The 17,477-nt window shown below is 32.9% G+C and overlaps 3 protein-coding genes across 3 annotated transcripts; 2 read left to right on the forward strand and 1 right to left on the reverse strand.

Moving 5' to 3' along the window:
- The first annotated feature begins 235 nt into the window (after positions 1-235).
- Positions 236-1,795, forward strand: LOC123206860 (zinc finger CCCH domain-containing protein 20-like). The gene has a single exon (XM_044624124.1). The coding sequence runs from the start codon at positions 303-305 to the stop codon at positions 1,365-1,367; it is 1,065 nt and encodes a 354-aa protein (XP_044480059.1). The 5' UTR covers positions 236-302; the 3' UTR covers positions 1,368-1,795.
- A 6,117-nt stretch (positions 1,796-7,912) lies between these two features.
- LOC123206889 (meiotic nuclear division protein 1 homolog) lies at positions 7,913-12,733 on the forward strand. Its single transcript, XM_044624166.1, has 12 exons — positions 7,913-8,048; positions 8,769-8,849; positions 10,225-10,341; positions 10,497-10,535; positions 10,651-10,758; positions 10,862-10,924; positions 11,000-11,051; positions 11,138-11,182; positions 11,264-11,343; positions 11,444-11,519; positions 12,221-12,273; positions 12,376-12,733. Exons 1-12 carry the CDS (start codon positions 8,046-8,048, stop codon positions 12,379-12,381), a joined length of 723 nt encoding a protein of 240 aa, XP_044480101.1. The 5' UTR covers positions 7,913-8,045; the 3' UTR covers positions 12,382-12,733.
- A 1,736-nt stretch (positions 12,734-14,469) lies between these two features.
- Positions 14,470-17,106, reverse strand: LOC123206868 (vacuolar protein sorting-associated protein 32 homolog 2-like). Its single transcript, XM_044624139.1, has 7 exons — positions 16,832-17,106; positions 16,192-16,291; positions 15,910-15,995; positions 15,736-15,827; positions 15,097-15,211; positions 14,787-14,982; positions 14,470-14,663 (listed from the first exon to the last, which is right to left on the reverse strand). The coding sequence occupies exons 1-6, from the start codon at positions 16,901-16,903 to the stop codon at positions 14,791-14,793; spliced, it is 657 nt and encodes a 218-aa protein (XP_044480074.1). The 5' UTR covers positions 16,904-17,106; the 3' UTR covers positions 14,470-14,663; positions 14,787-14,790.
- Between the last annotated feature and the right edge of the window lie 371 nt (positions 17,107-17,477).

A 17,477-nucleotide genomic window follows, 5' to 3' on the forward strand; every position in this document is an offset into this window, starting at 1 on the left:
CGACAATTTTAGAACGACGCACTGTGACACAACGATTTTCTCACGTTAGAATCAAAATTTGCCACACGGCGACCTTCCTAGCCCACACAATAACAGCCTTGTAAAACAAACTTTTCCCTCTGTTTCAAGTTTTTAACCGCAGTACAAAAAGCCACTCCTAGGTGAATGCTTAACCATGATTAAAATTTAACTTAACTACAGTTAAACTGCACTTCCTTACTTTTTATAAACACAAGCAAAGCCGGCTTGTGTTTCCTTAAACAACAGCATCGACAACCGAAAATCAAAAAAACAAACTGAAAATGATGGTCGGAGAGCGCCACCGTCTGAATCCGACAGTCCACGTCCCGCCATGGCCTCCACTTCAAGATCCAACGTCTGATGTCATCTGTCTCCACTCCAATGCAAGCAGCTTCTCTGATGTCAACTGCCCGTACTATCTACAGGAAGCCTTAGCTGCACTCCAACCTTTTCTGCCGACTAAGGATCCGGATTTGGATTCGGATACCGATATTTTAGGTCTGGATGCTGACTCTCCCGTGGACGCTAACTCATGCAATCATTTTCGCATGTTTGAGTTCAAGGTGAGGAAGTGTGCACGTGGCAGGTCTCATGACTGGACGGAATGTCCGTATGCTCATCCAGGGGAGAAGGCACGACGGCGTGACCCGAGAAAGTATCACTATTCGGGTGCGGCGTGCCCCGAGTTTCGTAGGGGAAGCTGTAAGAAAGGTGACTCCTGTGAGTTCGCTCACGGTGTGTTCGAGTGCTGGCTTCATCCGGCTCGTTACCGAACTCAGCCATGCAAAGACGGACTGGGTTGTCGGAGGCGGGTTTGTTTCTTTGCCCATACACCAGAGCAGCTTAGAATTTTACCTCAGATGAGCCCGGGAAGTATTGATACTTCTTCCTGTGCCCAGACGCTGTCGTTTTTGTCCTCTCCAGAGTCTATTTCTCCTCCTATGAGTCCATCTCTGAGTCGGTCAGTAGGTTCGAGTTCAATGAGTGAATTGGTGCCGTCCCTCAAGAATCTGCAGTTGGGAAAGGTGAAGTCTTTGCCATCTTCATGGAATATTCATATGGGCGGTTCTCCCAGGTACGGATCTCCGCGCGGGTCCATGATCCGCCCAGACTGTTTTAGCCTCCCTTCAACGCCGACCCGACCCGGAAGGTGTTACTGGGATCCGTCCGAAAATTTGTGCGAGGACGAGCCTGTGCTGGAGAGGGTTGAGTCAGGGAGGGATTTGCGTGCAAGGATGTTTCAGAAATTGTGCGAGGAAAATTCTCTGGAACGGGTCGATCCGTATCCATATAATGGGGCTCCTGATGTTGATTGGGTATCCGACTTGGTGAATGGTGCAAACTGATCTGATTTCTTTCCTGAATCATCATTTCGGGTTTTAAGTCGGTAGGCTTTCGGGTTTCCTCTTATGTGAATAGTACCTGAAAAAGAAGAGGAATAGAAAGGTGAATAATTTTGGAGGCAACAGATTGAAGATGGTGTAAATATTATTATAAATTATTAGAAGCTATGGTTGAAGGTCTCATTTTTGTAAAATTTTCTGGAAAGCTCAGAAGACTAATTTGAAGGGAAGAAATTGCATAGGTAAAGCACTTCGATGATCCGACGTCGTTTTCGGCTGTTATTATTATTATTAATATTATTATCATCAAATTCTCGCTGATCTTAATTATTGTTCAAGTTAAAACTTGAGAAGCATGTATGGTGTTGTTCATGTAAGCTCAATTTCAATTTGTATGAATGTAATTTTAAAAATATTATATTTTTTCTTTATTTGTCTGCTAAAGGACTTACTTTTTTGAATTACTGAAATGGAATCTGTTCATTATTAAAAATTTAAGTATTTATTTGTGGGTAATTAAAATTAATTATTTTTAAAAAATAAATTAAAAATAATAAAATGTTATTTTTTTAAATAAAAGATTAATAATTTTGTTTAGTATTAAATTTTAATGTGTTATATTTTTTTAAATTTTTTTTTCTTTTTTGGTGTTATTATTAATCAGTTTCTTTTTCTCTTTCGTTTTTTTAGTATTGTTTTTGTCAATGGATAAGAATGATTTGTTTTAGTTTAAAGATTGAGATAATATTTTCATTTGGAGATGATCCTCTAGTGAAGTGATAATGTAAAAAAAAAAAAAAAAGGAAAAAATATTTTAAAATTTAATTAAAAAATAATATTAATCGATTATATTAATTTTAATTATTTATAAGGTAATGTTAAAGAACCATGGCCCATGAGTGGGAATTAGTCTTTCAGCGTTATTTTTATTTTGAAATATAACTAAAATTATTAATAAAAATATACCATTTTTATCATTTTTTAGCTTTAAAAGGGATAACTTATTTGAGCAAAATTTGAAAAATGGTCAATCCACCCTTATGATTAAAATATTTTACCCTTCCAACACGGAACATCATGCGCACTCAGAAGTCGTTCAATCTATTTGCTAATAAAAGGTCGAATTACGTCCTTTTTGACTAGGGACGGCACAGGCGGATCCTCCACCGTTGGATTACTTTTTATCTCATTTTCACAAAGACTATCTAAAGCTGCAACTGAGGGAGAGGTGATAGACCTGACCTGATGGCGGCAGATGGATTTAGACGTGTATATTATTATTAGGGCCAAAGAACTATGTCCCACCCAGGTTTTACTTTAATCCCAAAAAACACGCATGATAGTGAAAAAATTTAAATATATATTTATGGGTTAATTTTTGTTAAAATTTTTGGTTAAATAAAAGGGTAAAATTGTTTTTGTTTTAAATCTTAAAACCTTAAAAATTTATAATATTTTCTTTTTAGGATTAAGTTTATAGAAAGTGATATTTTTCCCCCTTTTAAGTTTTTTGATAAACTATTACTACTCTCTTTTTCTTGATGATAACTCTCCCTTCAACATCTTTACTCCGTCTGAAGCCCTCTCTCTTTGACTAAATTTTATTTGGGTGATGAAGACGTTATCGTCTGGATGACAACAATGCAACCAGAGTAAGGTTAGACATTGGAGAAGACGAACCTCGTTCTAAACACGTTATCGTCATCCACACAAAAGGGTTTCATCTAGATAAAAAAAACTAGTCAGCTAGAAAATTTTAAAAAATGGATAAATATCACTTTTCAAAATTTAATTCTAGAAGAAGAAATATTAGTTTTTCAAATTAAGAGAAAAAATATTATAAATTTTTAGGGTTTTAAGATTTAGGAGAAAAATGATTATTTTACCTTTCTTTTTAATAAAAATTTTTAACAAAAGTAAATCCATAAACAAGTGTTTAAAATTTTCAACTATTGTAAATAAGTTTTTGAGATTAAATTAAATTTTGATTGGAAAATAGTCCTTTGCCCTTATCATTATTATTACTATTACTGTTCCTTAAAAAAAAAAAAAAAGAAGGAAATTAACTTTATGTTTTTTTAATAAAAAATAAACCTAAAGCTACTTGGATTTACATGTATTATCCTTAATTAGCAGGTACACGAACAATATATATATATAAAAGAAAATTATATAGATATAAATATAATAAAAGATAATAAAAAATATATTTATAAAAAAATAGTCATAAAATTTGAATATAAATAAGATACAAAATATGTATATATAGATTTAATATGATATATTAAATATAATACGTATTTAAAAATACGATAATATCAATCATAATTTTAATATTTTTCATAAATTTTCTAGTTAAAATCAATATAATAATTCAAATATAAAATAATTAATTAACTATTAAATATAATATAATATGAGATATAATTGAGATTCAATCATCATAAAAAAAATTATTTCATAAATTTTTTAATTAAATGTAAAGAATTTAAGTAACTATTTAACAAGCTTAAAATTATCATTTTATGAATTTCTTATCAAATCATCACTAAAATATTATGATTTATCAATATTTGTGTTAAAAAAATTAAACATGTATGAAAGATCCATAAAATACTTTCATAGTGGTGTTGAAAATATAAAATTAAAATATAATATGAGATATTTTTATTATTTGAAAATTAATAAAAAATTAAAAACGTTTAAAATGGTAAAATTAAACATTTCATATATTTTTGGTTCAAAAATTTAAAACAACATGTTTAATACACGAATTAAACATTAAGAATATATTTTTATAGTGATTATGTACAGTCTTTAGGGTTGGATCTGAACTGAGTTGGCTCAAGCAAAAAAGTCAGCTCAGTTCAATTCAACTCAGTTTAAATTCGTTTACTTTGAATATGAACCGAATTCGAGTTAAGAGATTTCAGTTGTTTTAAAATCGATCCAAACTTGAGTTATAAAGAGTTTGACTTGTGAGCTGGATGAATGGTTCAATTCAGTTCAAACTTGACTCTTGACTTGATTTGAATTATGTTAAATAATTATTAAATGATATCGTTTTATTAATAAATTATGAATTCATACCACGAATTTAAATAATAAATTTAAGTTAAACTCAATTCGAATTTAGATTGAATCATTTTTATTCAAACTAAACTTGAATCACATTTATTATTGACTGGATAAATTCGAATCGAACTTGATCAAAGGGATGTTTAACCTTAGTTCGATTTGTATTCGCCCTTAACTGTCTCTCATCGGCCAAGTCATTTATGAACGTTCTAGTTACTCCTTATAGCACTTTACTTGCATAATTGGAACAAGGTAATTGTTATGTCATCCTCAAACAATTTGAAGGTTATGGGCCATGGCATGGCCCCCATGCTTCAATCTTGAATTCTCGGACGGTTGTGTGCAGATTTATGAATGTCTCTTTATATTAAAAACCTATTTTTTCCATTTAAAGCGACATTGCTGGCTGGTTCAACCGACGACATGGCTTTCTAACTTCCAAGGCAAGTCATATGGTCAGTCTTTAACTCATTTAATTGGATTCCTCTATAAGTACAAACTACTTGAATTCATGGATGGTTGTGTTTTTTTTTTTTCATTTTCATTGTCTTCTAATTTATTTAAACAACTTAAACGACGCCGTATCTTTCAATAAGTTTTTTCAGTTGACCTTAAAATGAAAGACTACAGTTAACAAAATATGATACAATCAACTCCTAAAACATTTATTAATCTAGGTAATACATAAATCATACTTTATTAACACCATTAACTGAAATAAGTTAATAAAAAGACAAAACTGTCATTTTATATATAGCATAATAGGTAGAAACAATGTCATCGGATGTTTTATTACTCCTCTTCAACTTTGTTTCCACATGATAAATTATTAATTGAATGACTTGTTGTATAATTCCTCTACAAATCCATTTTAATCGAAGCATGTGAAGATGTCGTTAATTTATCATCAGAGGATGAAAAAGGTTTGTGTGTGAGTGATTGGGGAGGAAGAAGTGAAATTTTAGGATAACTGATAGCTGCGAAACAACATTGAATTATAATAAATGCGACAAAAGATGGTGATTATAGGATTTAATTGTATTTTTTTGATTTCTTAAGAGGTTGATTTGTTGATATAAGAAATCACACAAATGTGATGATGTAATTATCTGTAAATGTTATACGAGAGTTACGATGAAATTGTGACAAAAAGTTTACGTGTGAAAAATGAAAAGTAATAGAATAATTTTATAAGAGAGAGTTTTTGATAATGATTCGGTTGCTTAAGCAAAACTTACGCTATGTTGTTACTACTTTTCTCTATTTTACACAATGTGTTCACATTAAACTATCACAACGAATACTTTTAAGAGACTTTAAGAAGAATTCTAAAGGGAATTTAGGGAATATCTCTCTTGCTTTAAGAATAATTGAAAAAAATTCAAAAGAAGAATCCTTTGCCTTGACTTCTCTAATGGTTTTTGTACCTAAGTAAAATAGGACTTCATCATCACAAAGGGCCACGTAGTCCTTAAAGGTTTTCTTTGGTCTCCGTGTCCATCTGATTGAAGAGATAATTGTTGTAATTAAAGTTGGATTTGAAACAAGCTTATTTGAATTCGAAATAAATTTTACTCAAACGAGCTTGAAACAAACTTAGAGAAAACAATTATGAATGAGATTAAAATATAAAAAACAAATGCAAACCCAAACTCGAACAAAGTCATACTCAGCTTACGAGCCAAGCATGGCTTGCTTTAAGATTATTCAGAACTAAACCATGTTGCTTACAAGACAAAGGGAAATTCCCTCTTTCATTGGAAATTGTTTTCGTGTTGTTCAATAAAATTTACTGACCAAACCAATAAACATCGGAAATTATTGAACCAATAAATATTGAAAATTATTAAACAAATAAATAAACCTACGTCATCCCAAATTTGACCTATAAACCAATAAAGCAAGGTGCAATCCCTTCTTCCATGGAAACCCCCAATATACATTGGAAATTATTTTCTTTGTTTTTCAACATTAGAAATTATTTATTGAACAAACCAATAAACCCACGCCATTTGAAAATTGACCAGCAAACCAATAAAGCAGCTGCAATCCCTTCTTCCTTGGAAATCCACAATAAACATTGGAAATTATTTTCTCCATTCGTTGCAATCCATTTTAGTTTCTTCTGATTGAAGTCTTTAGCGTTTCAGACTTTAGTTCCTCTTCTGACGTTTCTCCAACAAGTTTCTTCTCTTTGAAAGTCTCCAGTGTTTTAGACTTCAGTTCCTCCTCTCATGTTTCTCTAGCAAGTTTCTCCGCTATTTCTCTAGCAACCTTTAATTGTTCAACAATGTCAACAAAAACTCGTGTATTGTGCAAGTTGATCATAAACTCTTGATCTATGAAAAGAGTCGAACATGAACAAGTATTTTCCATGGCTTAGCAAGACCTAGCTGAGCCAGAAGCTCACCCAAATGCAAACGAGCCAACTCTTGCTCGAATTTGGCTTGACTCATACCTACCCCTAGTTGTAACACTCCTATCCAAAATATTACACTCCATCAAAAAAGTTTTACTTTCACTTAGACTTAGTAATGGTCATACATCCTTGAATATCATCACTATTGTTCATTCTATGAATAAGACATTATTCATCATCTTCTTCCTCATGAATGAATGGCTATTTCACACACCTTCATTTGCGTCTATAATTCTAGTTTTTGAATTTCAACATTTGTCACTACACCTTGAATCATGAAATCTTAATCTCGAGGTACCTATGCCATGAATAATTTGCCATTATCATTTTTTTTTCTCAAGCATATACATCCATTGAATTTTCACAGTGATGATTCTATGTGCGAATCTCTAATTTCATTACTTCTCATCAAGTATTTTCATTTTGGTTTGTCATATAGTCGACCGCAATCAATATTTTAAAACACATTATAGACAAAACATGCTATTTTCACCTGTAAATCATATGAAAAAAAACGTCCTAAGCTTAACAATTAGGTTAACCTTTGGTTGGGTCATAAATAATGTATCGTAATATGACCATAATCATAACAGGCGGTCGAATAAAGGAGAATTTCTTAAGGTGAAACCTTGTCAAAACTCACACTATTCATTATTTACGGCCCAACGGCTTTTGCCCTCCAGGCCGTTTGGACGGCTGGGGGGCAGGGAGCCGTTCCTCAAGATACCTCGCTGCCCCAAAAGCATTTTTTATAAATTTAAAAACTGTAGTGGTAGAACGTGTTGGACCAATCTATGGACCTAGCTTTTTTGTCCAAACGCAACTCGTCCAGCCTGTGGACGGCCCGTAATTTTACAAACTGTGCAAAATGAGGGCCTAAAGTGGGTCGCGGACTGGCCTGGTCCTCTGCGATATCTAATTACGCTACAACTGATAGACTGTTTATTGTTGGGGGCTTGCATAGATAGACTGATAATTTTGCGGGCAAAGAATATTTGGGCATCCCATTCGCCCGTGGAAAGGAAGTCTCAGGAAATGGCATATGAGTAATTATGTATTCGAATCCAACACTCATTTCCCGCCCAAAACCGGAATATTTATTATCTGGAGCCCTTCTCACAGTTTCATTTTTATTTTTTATTCCAATTTTGAGATAGAGCTTAGCTTCAAGTGGAACCGTCCCGATGGTAAATTAATCTCTCTGAACTCTTATTTTTCTTTAATTAGTCTTTAATTTTTAAAATTGTAATAATGCGTAGGCCGTTTTCTTTATTTTTTTTTAAATTAAAAATGTTCAATCACTGATCATTTTTATAAAATTGTGATTTCTTATGTAATTTATTGCATACAATTTTTACGATTATCTGATTTTCTAGCACTTAGGAACCCTGGGGCTTGTTTGGCTTCTGAGAAAATATTTGGAATGAATGATAATTAGAAATTTCAATTCACTTGATTTGGTCGGTAATTGGTATGGGGGAAATTTAGTCATTTTTTTGATTTGGAAGCAAGAAAAGAAAAAAAAAAAAAGAACATATAGCTCAAGAGTAGAACACTTATGTTCGACAACATTATCTCAGTTGCCGTACAGAGGGATGGTGGAATTTTGAATGCAGTTGTTTGGTAACGTAGACCAGATGACTGAAGAAAATCTTTCAAGTTCCTATTAACATCTGCAGTTGTTTTTTCAAAAAATAAATACAAAAAAGGTGCTATTCTGTGATTAATTACCTTTCACAAGAAAATAAATTATGTTCATATGAACTTTGAATAGCTTGAATGCAGATATATTATTGTTTTTTAAGTGGCTTCTGTCTCTCTTTGTCATATATTACTTAGAATTAATAGTCTGAATAAGATGGTGTTCTTGTGGAAGCTTATTTATTCAATTTTGAAATGTGTTGCAGTCTAAGAAACGAGGTCTTTCATTAGAAGAGAAGCGTGAGAAGATTCTAGAAATATTTTATGAGTCACAAAGCTTCTTTCTGGTTAGTACATTTTATGGTTCCTATTTGAAATGATTCCCGTATTTGCTCTTTTTTAATTTTTGGCTTTGCATTATAGTATTCTGTCCATAATGTTAGCATGCAACTTCTACTCCAGTTTGTTCAAGTGACCTTACATGGATAGCATATTAGCTTAGCATTGTAGTCTGGGGGGATATAAAATAAATAACTGACGGGCCATCTGCCAATGCTGCAAAGGGAGTCACAAAGAATGTTATAATACCTTCCACTGACAGATGGCAATGTGTCAATTTTGTGAAGGAATGCACGGACAGTGCATGTTGCTCCATAAGTATTTGCAGGAATTAGATTCTTGAGACTTTCATGGTTTTGAATAAGTTTGATTCTGTTGTTTGAAGTGTTTTAGATCCTTGTATCTAGGATTCAAGGAATATGGAATGGCTTGAAGGTCATAATTTGTAGCTTGGGAGAAGGTTATGCTGAGAATAGCATGTGCCCTCTTGAGAACCTTAACATGGTTTAATGTGTTATTTTTACTAGACAGCAGAACGACCTTTGTATTTTTTTAATACTATTTTCATTCTCAACCCCTGTTTACTTTACAAGTTGAGGTGACACAAAAAATATGGTTTGTGCTATCACACATTTCTAGATTTTATTGCCAATTTACCATTCACCTGCCAATGATAAAGTTCATGCATGAAGAGTATTTGTATGCATCCAGAGTTACTGTGCAGGAATCTGAGCCATGTAGATTTTAGTAAACTTTTGGTTGCATGCTAGAGCTTTTTCTGTGTAACTTCCATTCCTTCAAGCCTTAAAGTGGGGCATATATTGGTTAGCAGAATTTCACTTCTTCCTGTTTAGATGCAACTTTGAATTATCGACTTCTTCGATTCTTGGAATGGTAGGTTAGATGTCAGATATACTCAATGTTTTATCTTCTGCTTTTATGATTAATTTTAGTCAATATACATGACATTTTTCATCATATAGAACTACAAAAATAGGTGTGCTGCAATCACATTGCTTTATTTTACGTTTGTGGAACTCCCTGTGTGGTTTTTTTTTATGGTTCTTCAATTAACATTATAAACATTTCTCTACTTTCCTAGAAGATTATTTGTTTACTCTTTCCTATAGTATCGTTGTGATATTGTGGCTAACATTTCTCTGTCAAAAGGCCTAGCTCTATGTGAAAGACTATGAAACCAAAGAGATACTTATTTGTATTCTTTTCTCAATATTCTATCCAATTTTTTAAGTTTTGCAAATTGAACAATACTAACAGACAGTTATTCTTTATCGTTTATTGTTATACTAATTTGGAGTTTAGCTGAAGATTTAATGGCATTAATCCAAGCATTGATATTAATGCATAAGTCTTCTATTTCAGCTGAAGGAGCTTGAGAAGTTGGGTCCCAAGAAAGGTGTGATTGCCCAGTCAGTGAAAGATGTTGTCCAAAGTTTAGTAGACGATGATCTTGTTTCAAAGGACAAGATTGGGACTTCTGTAAGTATCCAAAGTTCAAGGAACACTTGCAACGTTCCCTTTTTCACTCTCTGACTCTCCTTTGAATACAAAATTACACGTAAAAATTACAATAGTGGTAAGTTGGTAATGTATTATGAGCCACCAAATAAAGCTAATAATTTGGAAATTTCCAGGTATACTTTTGGAGCCTACCTAGCTGTGCAGGTAATCAGGTAATGTTCAAATGCCTTATATTATAGCATGACTTCCATGTTGTTGTGTTTTGCTTCTGTGTTTAAAAAAAAAAAGGACATGGAATCATCTCAATTTTGTGTAATTATTTAACAGTTGAGGAATGTCTATCAAAAACTTGAATCTGATCTGCAAAGCAGTAAAAAGCGATTTGCAGAACTTGTTGATCAGTGTGATGCATTAAAAAAGGGCCGGGAAGAATCTGTAAGCATGCCAAGCTTCAATTCTTGTGGCAACTTGATCAGAATTTTACTAAACAATGATAAATTACTTAATACTTTGCTGTCTGTTCTTTGTACTTGGTCAGGATGAAAGAGAGGAAGCTGTAGAGGAGCTGAAAGATATTGAACTGAAGTACAATGAGTTGAAGGTTGGATTATACACATTGATGAGATAAACGTAGTTGTTTTTAAGGGTGTAGTAATCTACTAATTACATTTTTCAGGATGAGATGGGACAATATGCAGACAATGATCCAGCTGCCTTTGAGGCAATGAGTTAGTATTCTGTCTGAAATTTTATCTGGAAAGTAGCAGTGCTTAATATTACAGGTTTCAAAACTTAACTAATTCGGCATTTGCAGAAAGTGCAACTGAAGTCGCCCATGCAGCTGCTAACAGATGGACAGGTTTTACTTTTTACGCAATTTCACAAAACCCATCTTTGATCTAGTTCCATTTGAGCTGATTTTGAGCTAACAACTCCACAGACAACATCTTCACTCTGCAACACTGGTGTTCAAAGAACTTTCCTCAGGCTAAAGAGCAGCTTGAACACCTCTACAGAGAGGTATATTTTCGACCCGTTTCTCTCCCCATCTCTGGTCAAGTTTCCTTATGTTACAGTTTTCTTTTATTACTGAGATCTTGCTCTTTAAATCTAATTGCAGGCAGGAATAACTGATGATTTTGACTATTTGGAGACATCACCGGTTGTTCAACTCAGCTCAACTGAAAAGCTGGAAGGTACTCCTTAGTATGACTTATATTGTTGACTTGTAGTTTTTTTTTTTTTTTAAATAGAGATTTGCTGTCTTTGTCTTTTTGGCAGAGATGAGCATAAGTTGTTTTTCCGGGTTCTTCTTTTATACATACTTAAAAAAAAAGACTTATCTTCCCTTGGCTCCATCAGTAGACACTAAATTACTACTATGTCTAAAACCTGTAAATTCCATACTACAAAATGTGCATCAGATTTTTTTTTTTTTTTTTTGGGTTTCTTAAATGTTTCTAATAGTTTGTTTTATAATCATAATAGTCATACAAAATATTCTAAAACTATGAAATCGTGTTTTAATCTGAGAATTGGTATCATTTTTAAATTGCGGAGAATATATTATGTAAGATCACACAGATATTACAAATTTTAGATTCGTATTGGAAGAATAACTGAAGATGTTACACCCAGTCAGTGACTCTTCAAAATTTGAAAACCACATACTCTTATCCAACTCAAATCATGAACGTGCATTATTATTGGTCTTCCACGTGGCAGTATCAACGGCTCAAAGGTACAGTAGAGCATTCGCGGGCCCGTTTTTTAAATTAAACCCAAAAGGCCAATAAATTGTTCAATCAGGATAGGAAGATCAAAAATTTATAGGAATGGAAACGTTTAGATTGCAGCTTGTTGTAATGGGCATCCTCACCACTCTCGTATTACCTAGGGGGTGGAGTAACGCTGGCAACCTTTCACCAGCACCAACCAGCACAAGTGACGGTATGTTCTCTATCTCTTTCGTCTTTTGCAATCGGCATTTATTTATTTCGATCTTTTTTTTTTTAAATTTTAAAGTAGAATGAATTGAAATCTGATTTACAGGGGTAGCAATTGATCAGGGAATTGCTTATGTTCTAATGCTGCTTGCTTTGGTTCTTACTTATATCATTCACTGAAGGATAGAAATGGTCTGCTATATTTCTTATTTCTTCTTCCAAATTATATATTCTACGTGTCTTCTCTGTTTGTCTTCTTCAATGTCTACAAGGAATGGTATAATTTTAGGCTTCTAGCTTCATCGTACCATGTGGCTGCAAGAACAACTCACTGTTCTTCACGTTACATGAAGCACAACTTAATTAGGTTGTCTGTAATGTTAAATTATTAACAACTATGAAATCTCGCCCCCTAAGTAACTTGATAATGATTTCAAATAGATCTATTTCTATTTATGCTCCCATTTTCCTTACCACGGTGAAATATTTTCATACCGTTTTTTCAGCCCCCAATGTGAATCGGAACTGCAAAAAAGAGTGCGTGGTTGCTAAATGCCTAACCTTGACAACGACTGCACACTACCAGAAATAAGCTGAGTGTAAAATTATTTATTCCAATTATGATATTAATTCCTCACGAATTGTCTTTTTTATTACAAAAATAAATAAATAAATTATGTCAAATTAGGCATCCAGTTAGGTAACCTTTCATAATTTCCATCTGAATAGAGACTAAAACAATTTCTTTAAGCGTTTTAGATTTTAAAAGATTAATTAGCCCAACAGATAATATTTAATATTGAACTTTCAAATTCCTTTGTCCTAAAAGGTAAAAACTCAAAATTTACGTTTAAGTTTGTGCAGAGATTGAAATACAACAATAACTTTTAAAGATTTTATAAATAAATAAGAATATCTCATAAAAAGTTAAAATTTCCCCTAAAGTTAAATTAAAGTGGTTAAATAAAAGGATGCCCTTGCGATATGTCTAGTTAAGCGAAAAAACAAAATGACCTTTAATGCAAAATTAGAATTTAATTCGTATGATCCTCTTTTTATATAAAAAAGTTGAGATCGAATATTGGAATATGATGGATAGGATTCCATGGTCATAAAAAGAAAAATTATTTTATCATTAATAATAGAAATAGTGATTTTTCAGCTCTTAGCAAGCATACATTAATTTAATACACCAATAATCCCCTGTTACACATTTTAATGAATTAATTTCAATATTAATTGGCATTTTTTTTTGAGATATTAAATTTTTTATCTTTTTTTTTTAATGGGTGTAATACTTATGTTGATGTAACTTATACCGAAATAGAGAATACACAAATAAAAATTTCTCTTTTTTTACTTAGCCTTCCAATAAGGGAAAAAATTCTTGTAACATGAAAAAAGTTTTTAATAGAGAAGACTCTTGTAATTGAATAATAAAACTGTAAGAGAAAATCATTATAAAAAATTCAATTTAGACCGTAATTTCATATTAGTAGATTGTTTAATGTTGTAATTTCATATTGTTGTATTATTTATGTTGTTATAATATTGTTTAATGTTGTACTAATGACCTCAATTTTTATATTTTTTAATCATCAATAAACATTATCACAACATTAAACAATACAACAATATAAAATCATAATATTAAACAATCTAACAACATAAAATTACAGGTTCAAATTGAATCTTTTATAGTGATTTCTTTTATCGATTTTATTATTCAATCACATGTATTTTTTCTATTGAAATTTTTTTTTTCACATTACAGAGATTTTTTTTCTTATGAGATGACTAAGTAAAAAGAGAGAGATTACTGTTGTATATTTTTCCTTTCTGTATGAGTTATATCAATGAAGACATTTTAAGAAAATGAGTTATTATTATGATATTTTTATTTAAGATTTGAGTGATATATATGTATATATGGTAAAAAAAAATGGGTAAAAATTTTAATATCACTTTTTTTTTTTATTCCCGCAAGCACACCATCTAGAGACAAGACTCCAAACTATGCCCATGTTAAATGACATCACCCCAATTCTGCATACTCTGAGATAAAAGTGGCACGGTATTTCGCGCGATATAAATTTTACCAAAGCCTCTCAGACCCGCATAAACTCATCTTCAAAACCCCCCAAAAAATAGGCAAAAAAGACAGGGAGAGAGAGAGTGATCGCAAGACAATTAGACTCAATTTAAAAGTTTAAAAAAAGCATAATTCATATAATGAATGAGACTTCATTTAGGTGATCCAAATCTTATATACAGTCTATTCATTGAATGCACAAGAAATCCAGATGCAGAACTGGAATAGAGCATATGTCTCCATATAGAATAAATATGGCCAATGTTTAATGAATTCTCTTCATATCTAGGCAACAAGAACACCTGCATTAGTTCAGATGATAGGTCAATGCTGGATGCTGATGACGTGATAAGACTACTACTAGCTTTTGCAAGCACAAATAAAGTGGAAAATTTAATTAAATAAAGTGGGGGAGGGTTAGGAACCTGCTTAAAGTGCCATCTCAGCTTGTAAGGCAGCTAGTTCATCTTCCTCAGCTGTCCGCTTCTGTGGAGCAGGGCGATTTTGTTGCCTGCCAGCAGGAGCTACCACTGGAGCTGCTGGAGCTGTGGTTGCAGGCTGAAGGAGCTGTTCTTCCAACTCTGCACCTTCCAGTTCTTCAAGCTCTGCTTCCAACTCATCCTGTGTTGCCAAAATGCCAACAACGTTCAGAGTTTCAGAGAACATGGCGCAAAAGAGAAAAAAATAAAATAAAATTTCTCGAAGACTTTCAATGCACATCAAGAAAATAATAACCTCATCAAAATCTGCAGCTGCACCAATAGGAGTTGACAATGCTTCCTGGATCTGTTTCATGTTCTCAGTCTGCTCATTGATCTCATCCATGGTCTTGTCCACATCATCGATATTCCTAAAATCGACCCACATTTCCACACACATTAGACATTATTATTATTGTTATCGTCTATAGTTTATGGTGATGTATTTTATATGATTATCCATGTCCTTCATGAAACAACACAAAATTGAAGATATATTTTGCCTTCTCCAATAGGTCTAAGCAAAATAAGGGTGAATAGTTTTGCCAGATTGAACATTGGTCAAAAAGAGAAACTTGGTCACAAATTCAGAATCAAACAAGAATTTCAGTGTACACATAAACAAAGAAATATTTCCAATTTCTCCAGTGGCAGGCAAACTGCAAAAGAGACCATGTTTCAAATTCAATAACTTACCAGGCAACAAAAACACGAGCAGTTGTACAATGCAAAATAATTAAAAAGGAAAAGGGGGAAAATTGAAATAAAGAAAATATGCCATTTAAGTTATGCCACTACCATCCACAATGAAGATGCTAAAAACAATAGAATGCATCATGGCACTAAAAACTCTGGTAACAACAAATAAAAAAAATGAAGTTAAACAGATATATACGTTGCTTTCTGCATTGCCTTCATTGCAGCTGCTCCTGTCCTCAATGCATCTACAGTCTCAGTTGTGGCTTTAGCACCCTCTAACAAAATCATCTGTGACATTATACATAATAGCAATTCAGTATAAGCTGGTGTAACAAAAAATTAAACATTGATTACAAAGTTCCATGCTCACCTGATCATGAATGCGCAATTGAAAATTCCCAAGCTGCTCTATCTGCTGTTCATACAGCCTCTTCCGCTTCAAACATTGTATAGCAGCTGCATGCATGTAAGACAGGTAAATAGTAAGCCAGTAATTTTACATCGACTGGAGATCTTATTTACAAAATAACCAAGCAAACAAATAAGATAACAGAAATTTCTCTCATTGAAACTACATGATCACTTTCTCACACTAATACAATTCAAAAGAAATATTTCCAAAAGAAAAATTACTTGCAGTTCTCATCTGTACCTCTCTTGTTCTTTGCTTTGGAGTATTCCTTGGCCCTTTCAACCTCGGTAGAAGCTTTTTTCAGGAGTACTTTCTCCTTTTTCTCAAGCATTTCAAGAGTCTACATGATTCACAGAAGAAACAGTTTTACACATACTACGGACGATGGAAACAACATAGAAACAACCATACCAACAATAGCAGCACCATACTCCAAAAAAGTATGAATAAATAGATACAAGTGCAAAAGAAGTATCCCCAGTGCTAAAATTTGGATAAAGACCTAGGTTCAATTTAAACACTATGACTCAATTGCATTAAAGAAATCACAATTAAACACCACTTTATTTCTAGTTTCTACCGCCAGAAAAGCTTGTCTTGGTATTGACTAATTAGAAACATCATTCTTTATATAAATTGTATTTTGTTTTACTCTTAACTCCCAAAACTTCATTCAATCATAATGCAACAAGAAATAAACAAGGTTTTGATCGTCATAAACAGTTACTCTCTACTGATCAACCAACACGCTTTAATTAATTAATCTCTCAGTCAAATTATAATGAAATCGTAATCCCAGTACTAAATAAAAAAAAAAAAGTCGGAACAAGTTAAGAAAAAAATCGAAAATTATGGGAAAAATGAAAATAAAAAATAATACCTCATTTAACTTCTCAAGCGTGGTTAAAGCATTGGTTTCCTGTTTAGGTTTCCCAAAAAGCCGATTAAACATGGTTGATTCTCCCGAGTATTCAAAACGCTAGATCTTCCCTGTTAGAATATTATCCAAAAACCTAATACCTCCCAACGATAAAGTTCGATTTCAACTAACGATCGGACCATAAAATTAAAAAAAATAAATAAATAATTTAGCACCTGTGAAAACTAATCAATTGATTCAGGGAGGAGACCAGTTTTTGTATTGGAGTTTGAGATGGAGAGGGGAAGCTGCGTTCCCTTTATTTACCAAAAAACAAAACTTTGCTTCCGTGACCATGACTTGCCACGTGGCAAGCATTAGTTGGTTCATGACTCTATATAGCGTCTGCTTATTATTAGAGAATCTTAATCATATTTAACTTAACCTAAACGCAATTAATCATTTTTTTTAATGTTAAAGGAAAACAATGACCACAACGATGAAAATGCCCCTAAATAAAAGATTCATAAATTCATTTCCATGTTTCAAAAATAGCCTTCCCACCTGTCTAGGGCTGGATTCGAGCCGAGCTGAGCTCGAGCTCGGCTCGGTTCATATATGAGCGGCTCGAGCTCAGCTCGGCTCGGCTCGTTTTAGGCTCGCATTT

Source organism: Mangifera indica, unplaced genomic scaffold (genome assembly GCF_011075055.1).
Source record: "Mangifera indica cultivar Alphonso unplaced genomic scaffold, CATAS_Mindica_2.1 Un_0052, whole genome shotgun sequence".
NCBI classification, from domain to species: domain Eukaryota; kingdom Viridiplantae; phylum Streptophyta; class Magnoliopsida; order Sapindales; family Anacardiaceae; genus Mangifera; species Mangifera indica.

Bases quoted from the DNA above. Each gene is read 5' to 3' on its own strand.
- LOC123206860 (XM_044624124.1), top strand. From the start codon at position 303: ATGATGGTCGGAGAGCGCCACCGTCTGAATCCGACAGTCCACGTCCCG.
- LOC123206889 (XM_044624166.1), top strand. The intron at 11,183-11,263 runs GTTTTACTTTTT...ACAACTCCACAG, and splicing joins AGCTGCTAACAGATGGACAG to ACAACATCTTCACTCTGCAA. The intron at 11,344-11,443 runs GTATATTTTCGA...ATCTAATTGCAG, and splicing joins TTGAACACCTCTACAGAGAG to GCAGGAATAACTGATGATTT.
- LOC123206868 (XM_044624139.1), bottom strand. From the start codon at position 16,903: ATGTTTAATCGGCTTTTTGGGAAACCTAAACAGGAAACCAATGCTTTA. The intron at 15,828-15,909 runs GTGAGCATGGAA...ATAATGTCACAG, and splicing joins AATTGCGCATTCATGATCAG to ATGATTTTGTTAGAGGGTGC. The intron at 15,212-15,735 runs GTATATATCTGT...GGTCGATTTTAG, and splicing joins AAGGCAATGCAGAAAGCAAC to GAATATCGATGATGTGGACA.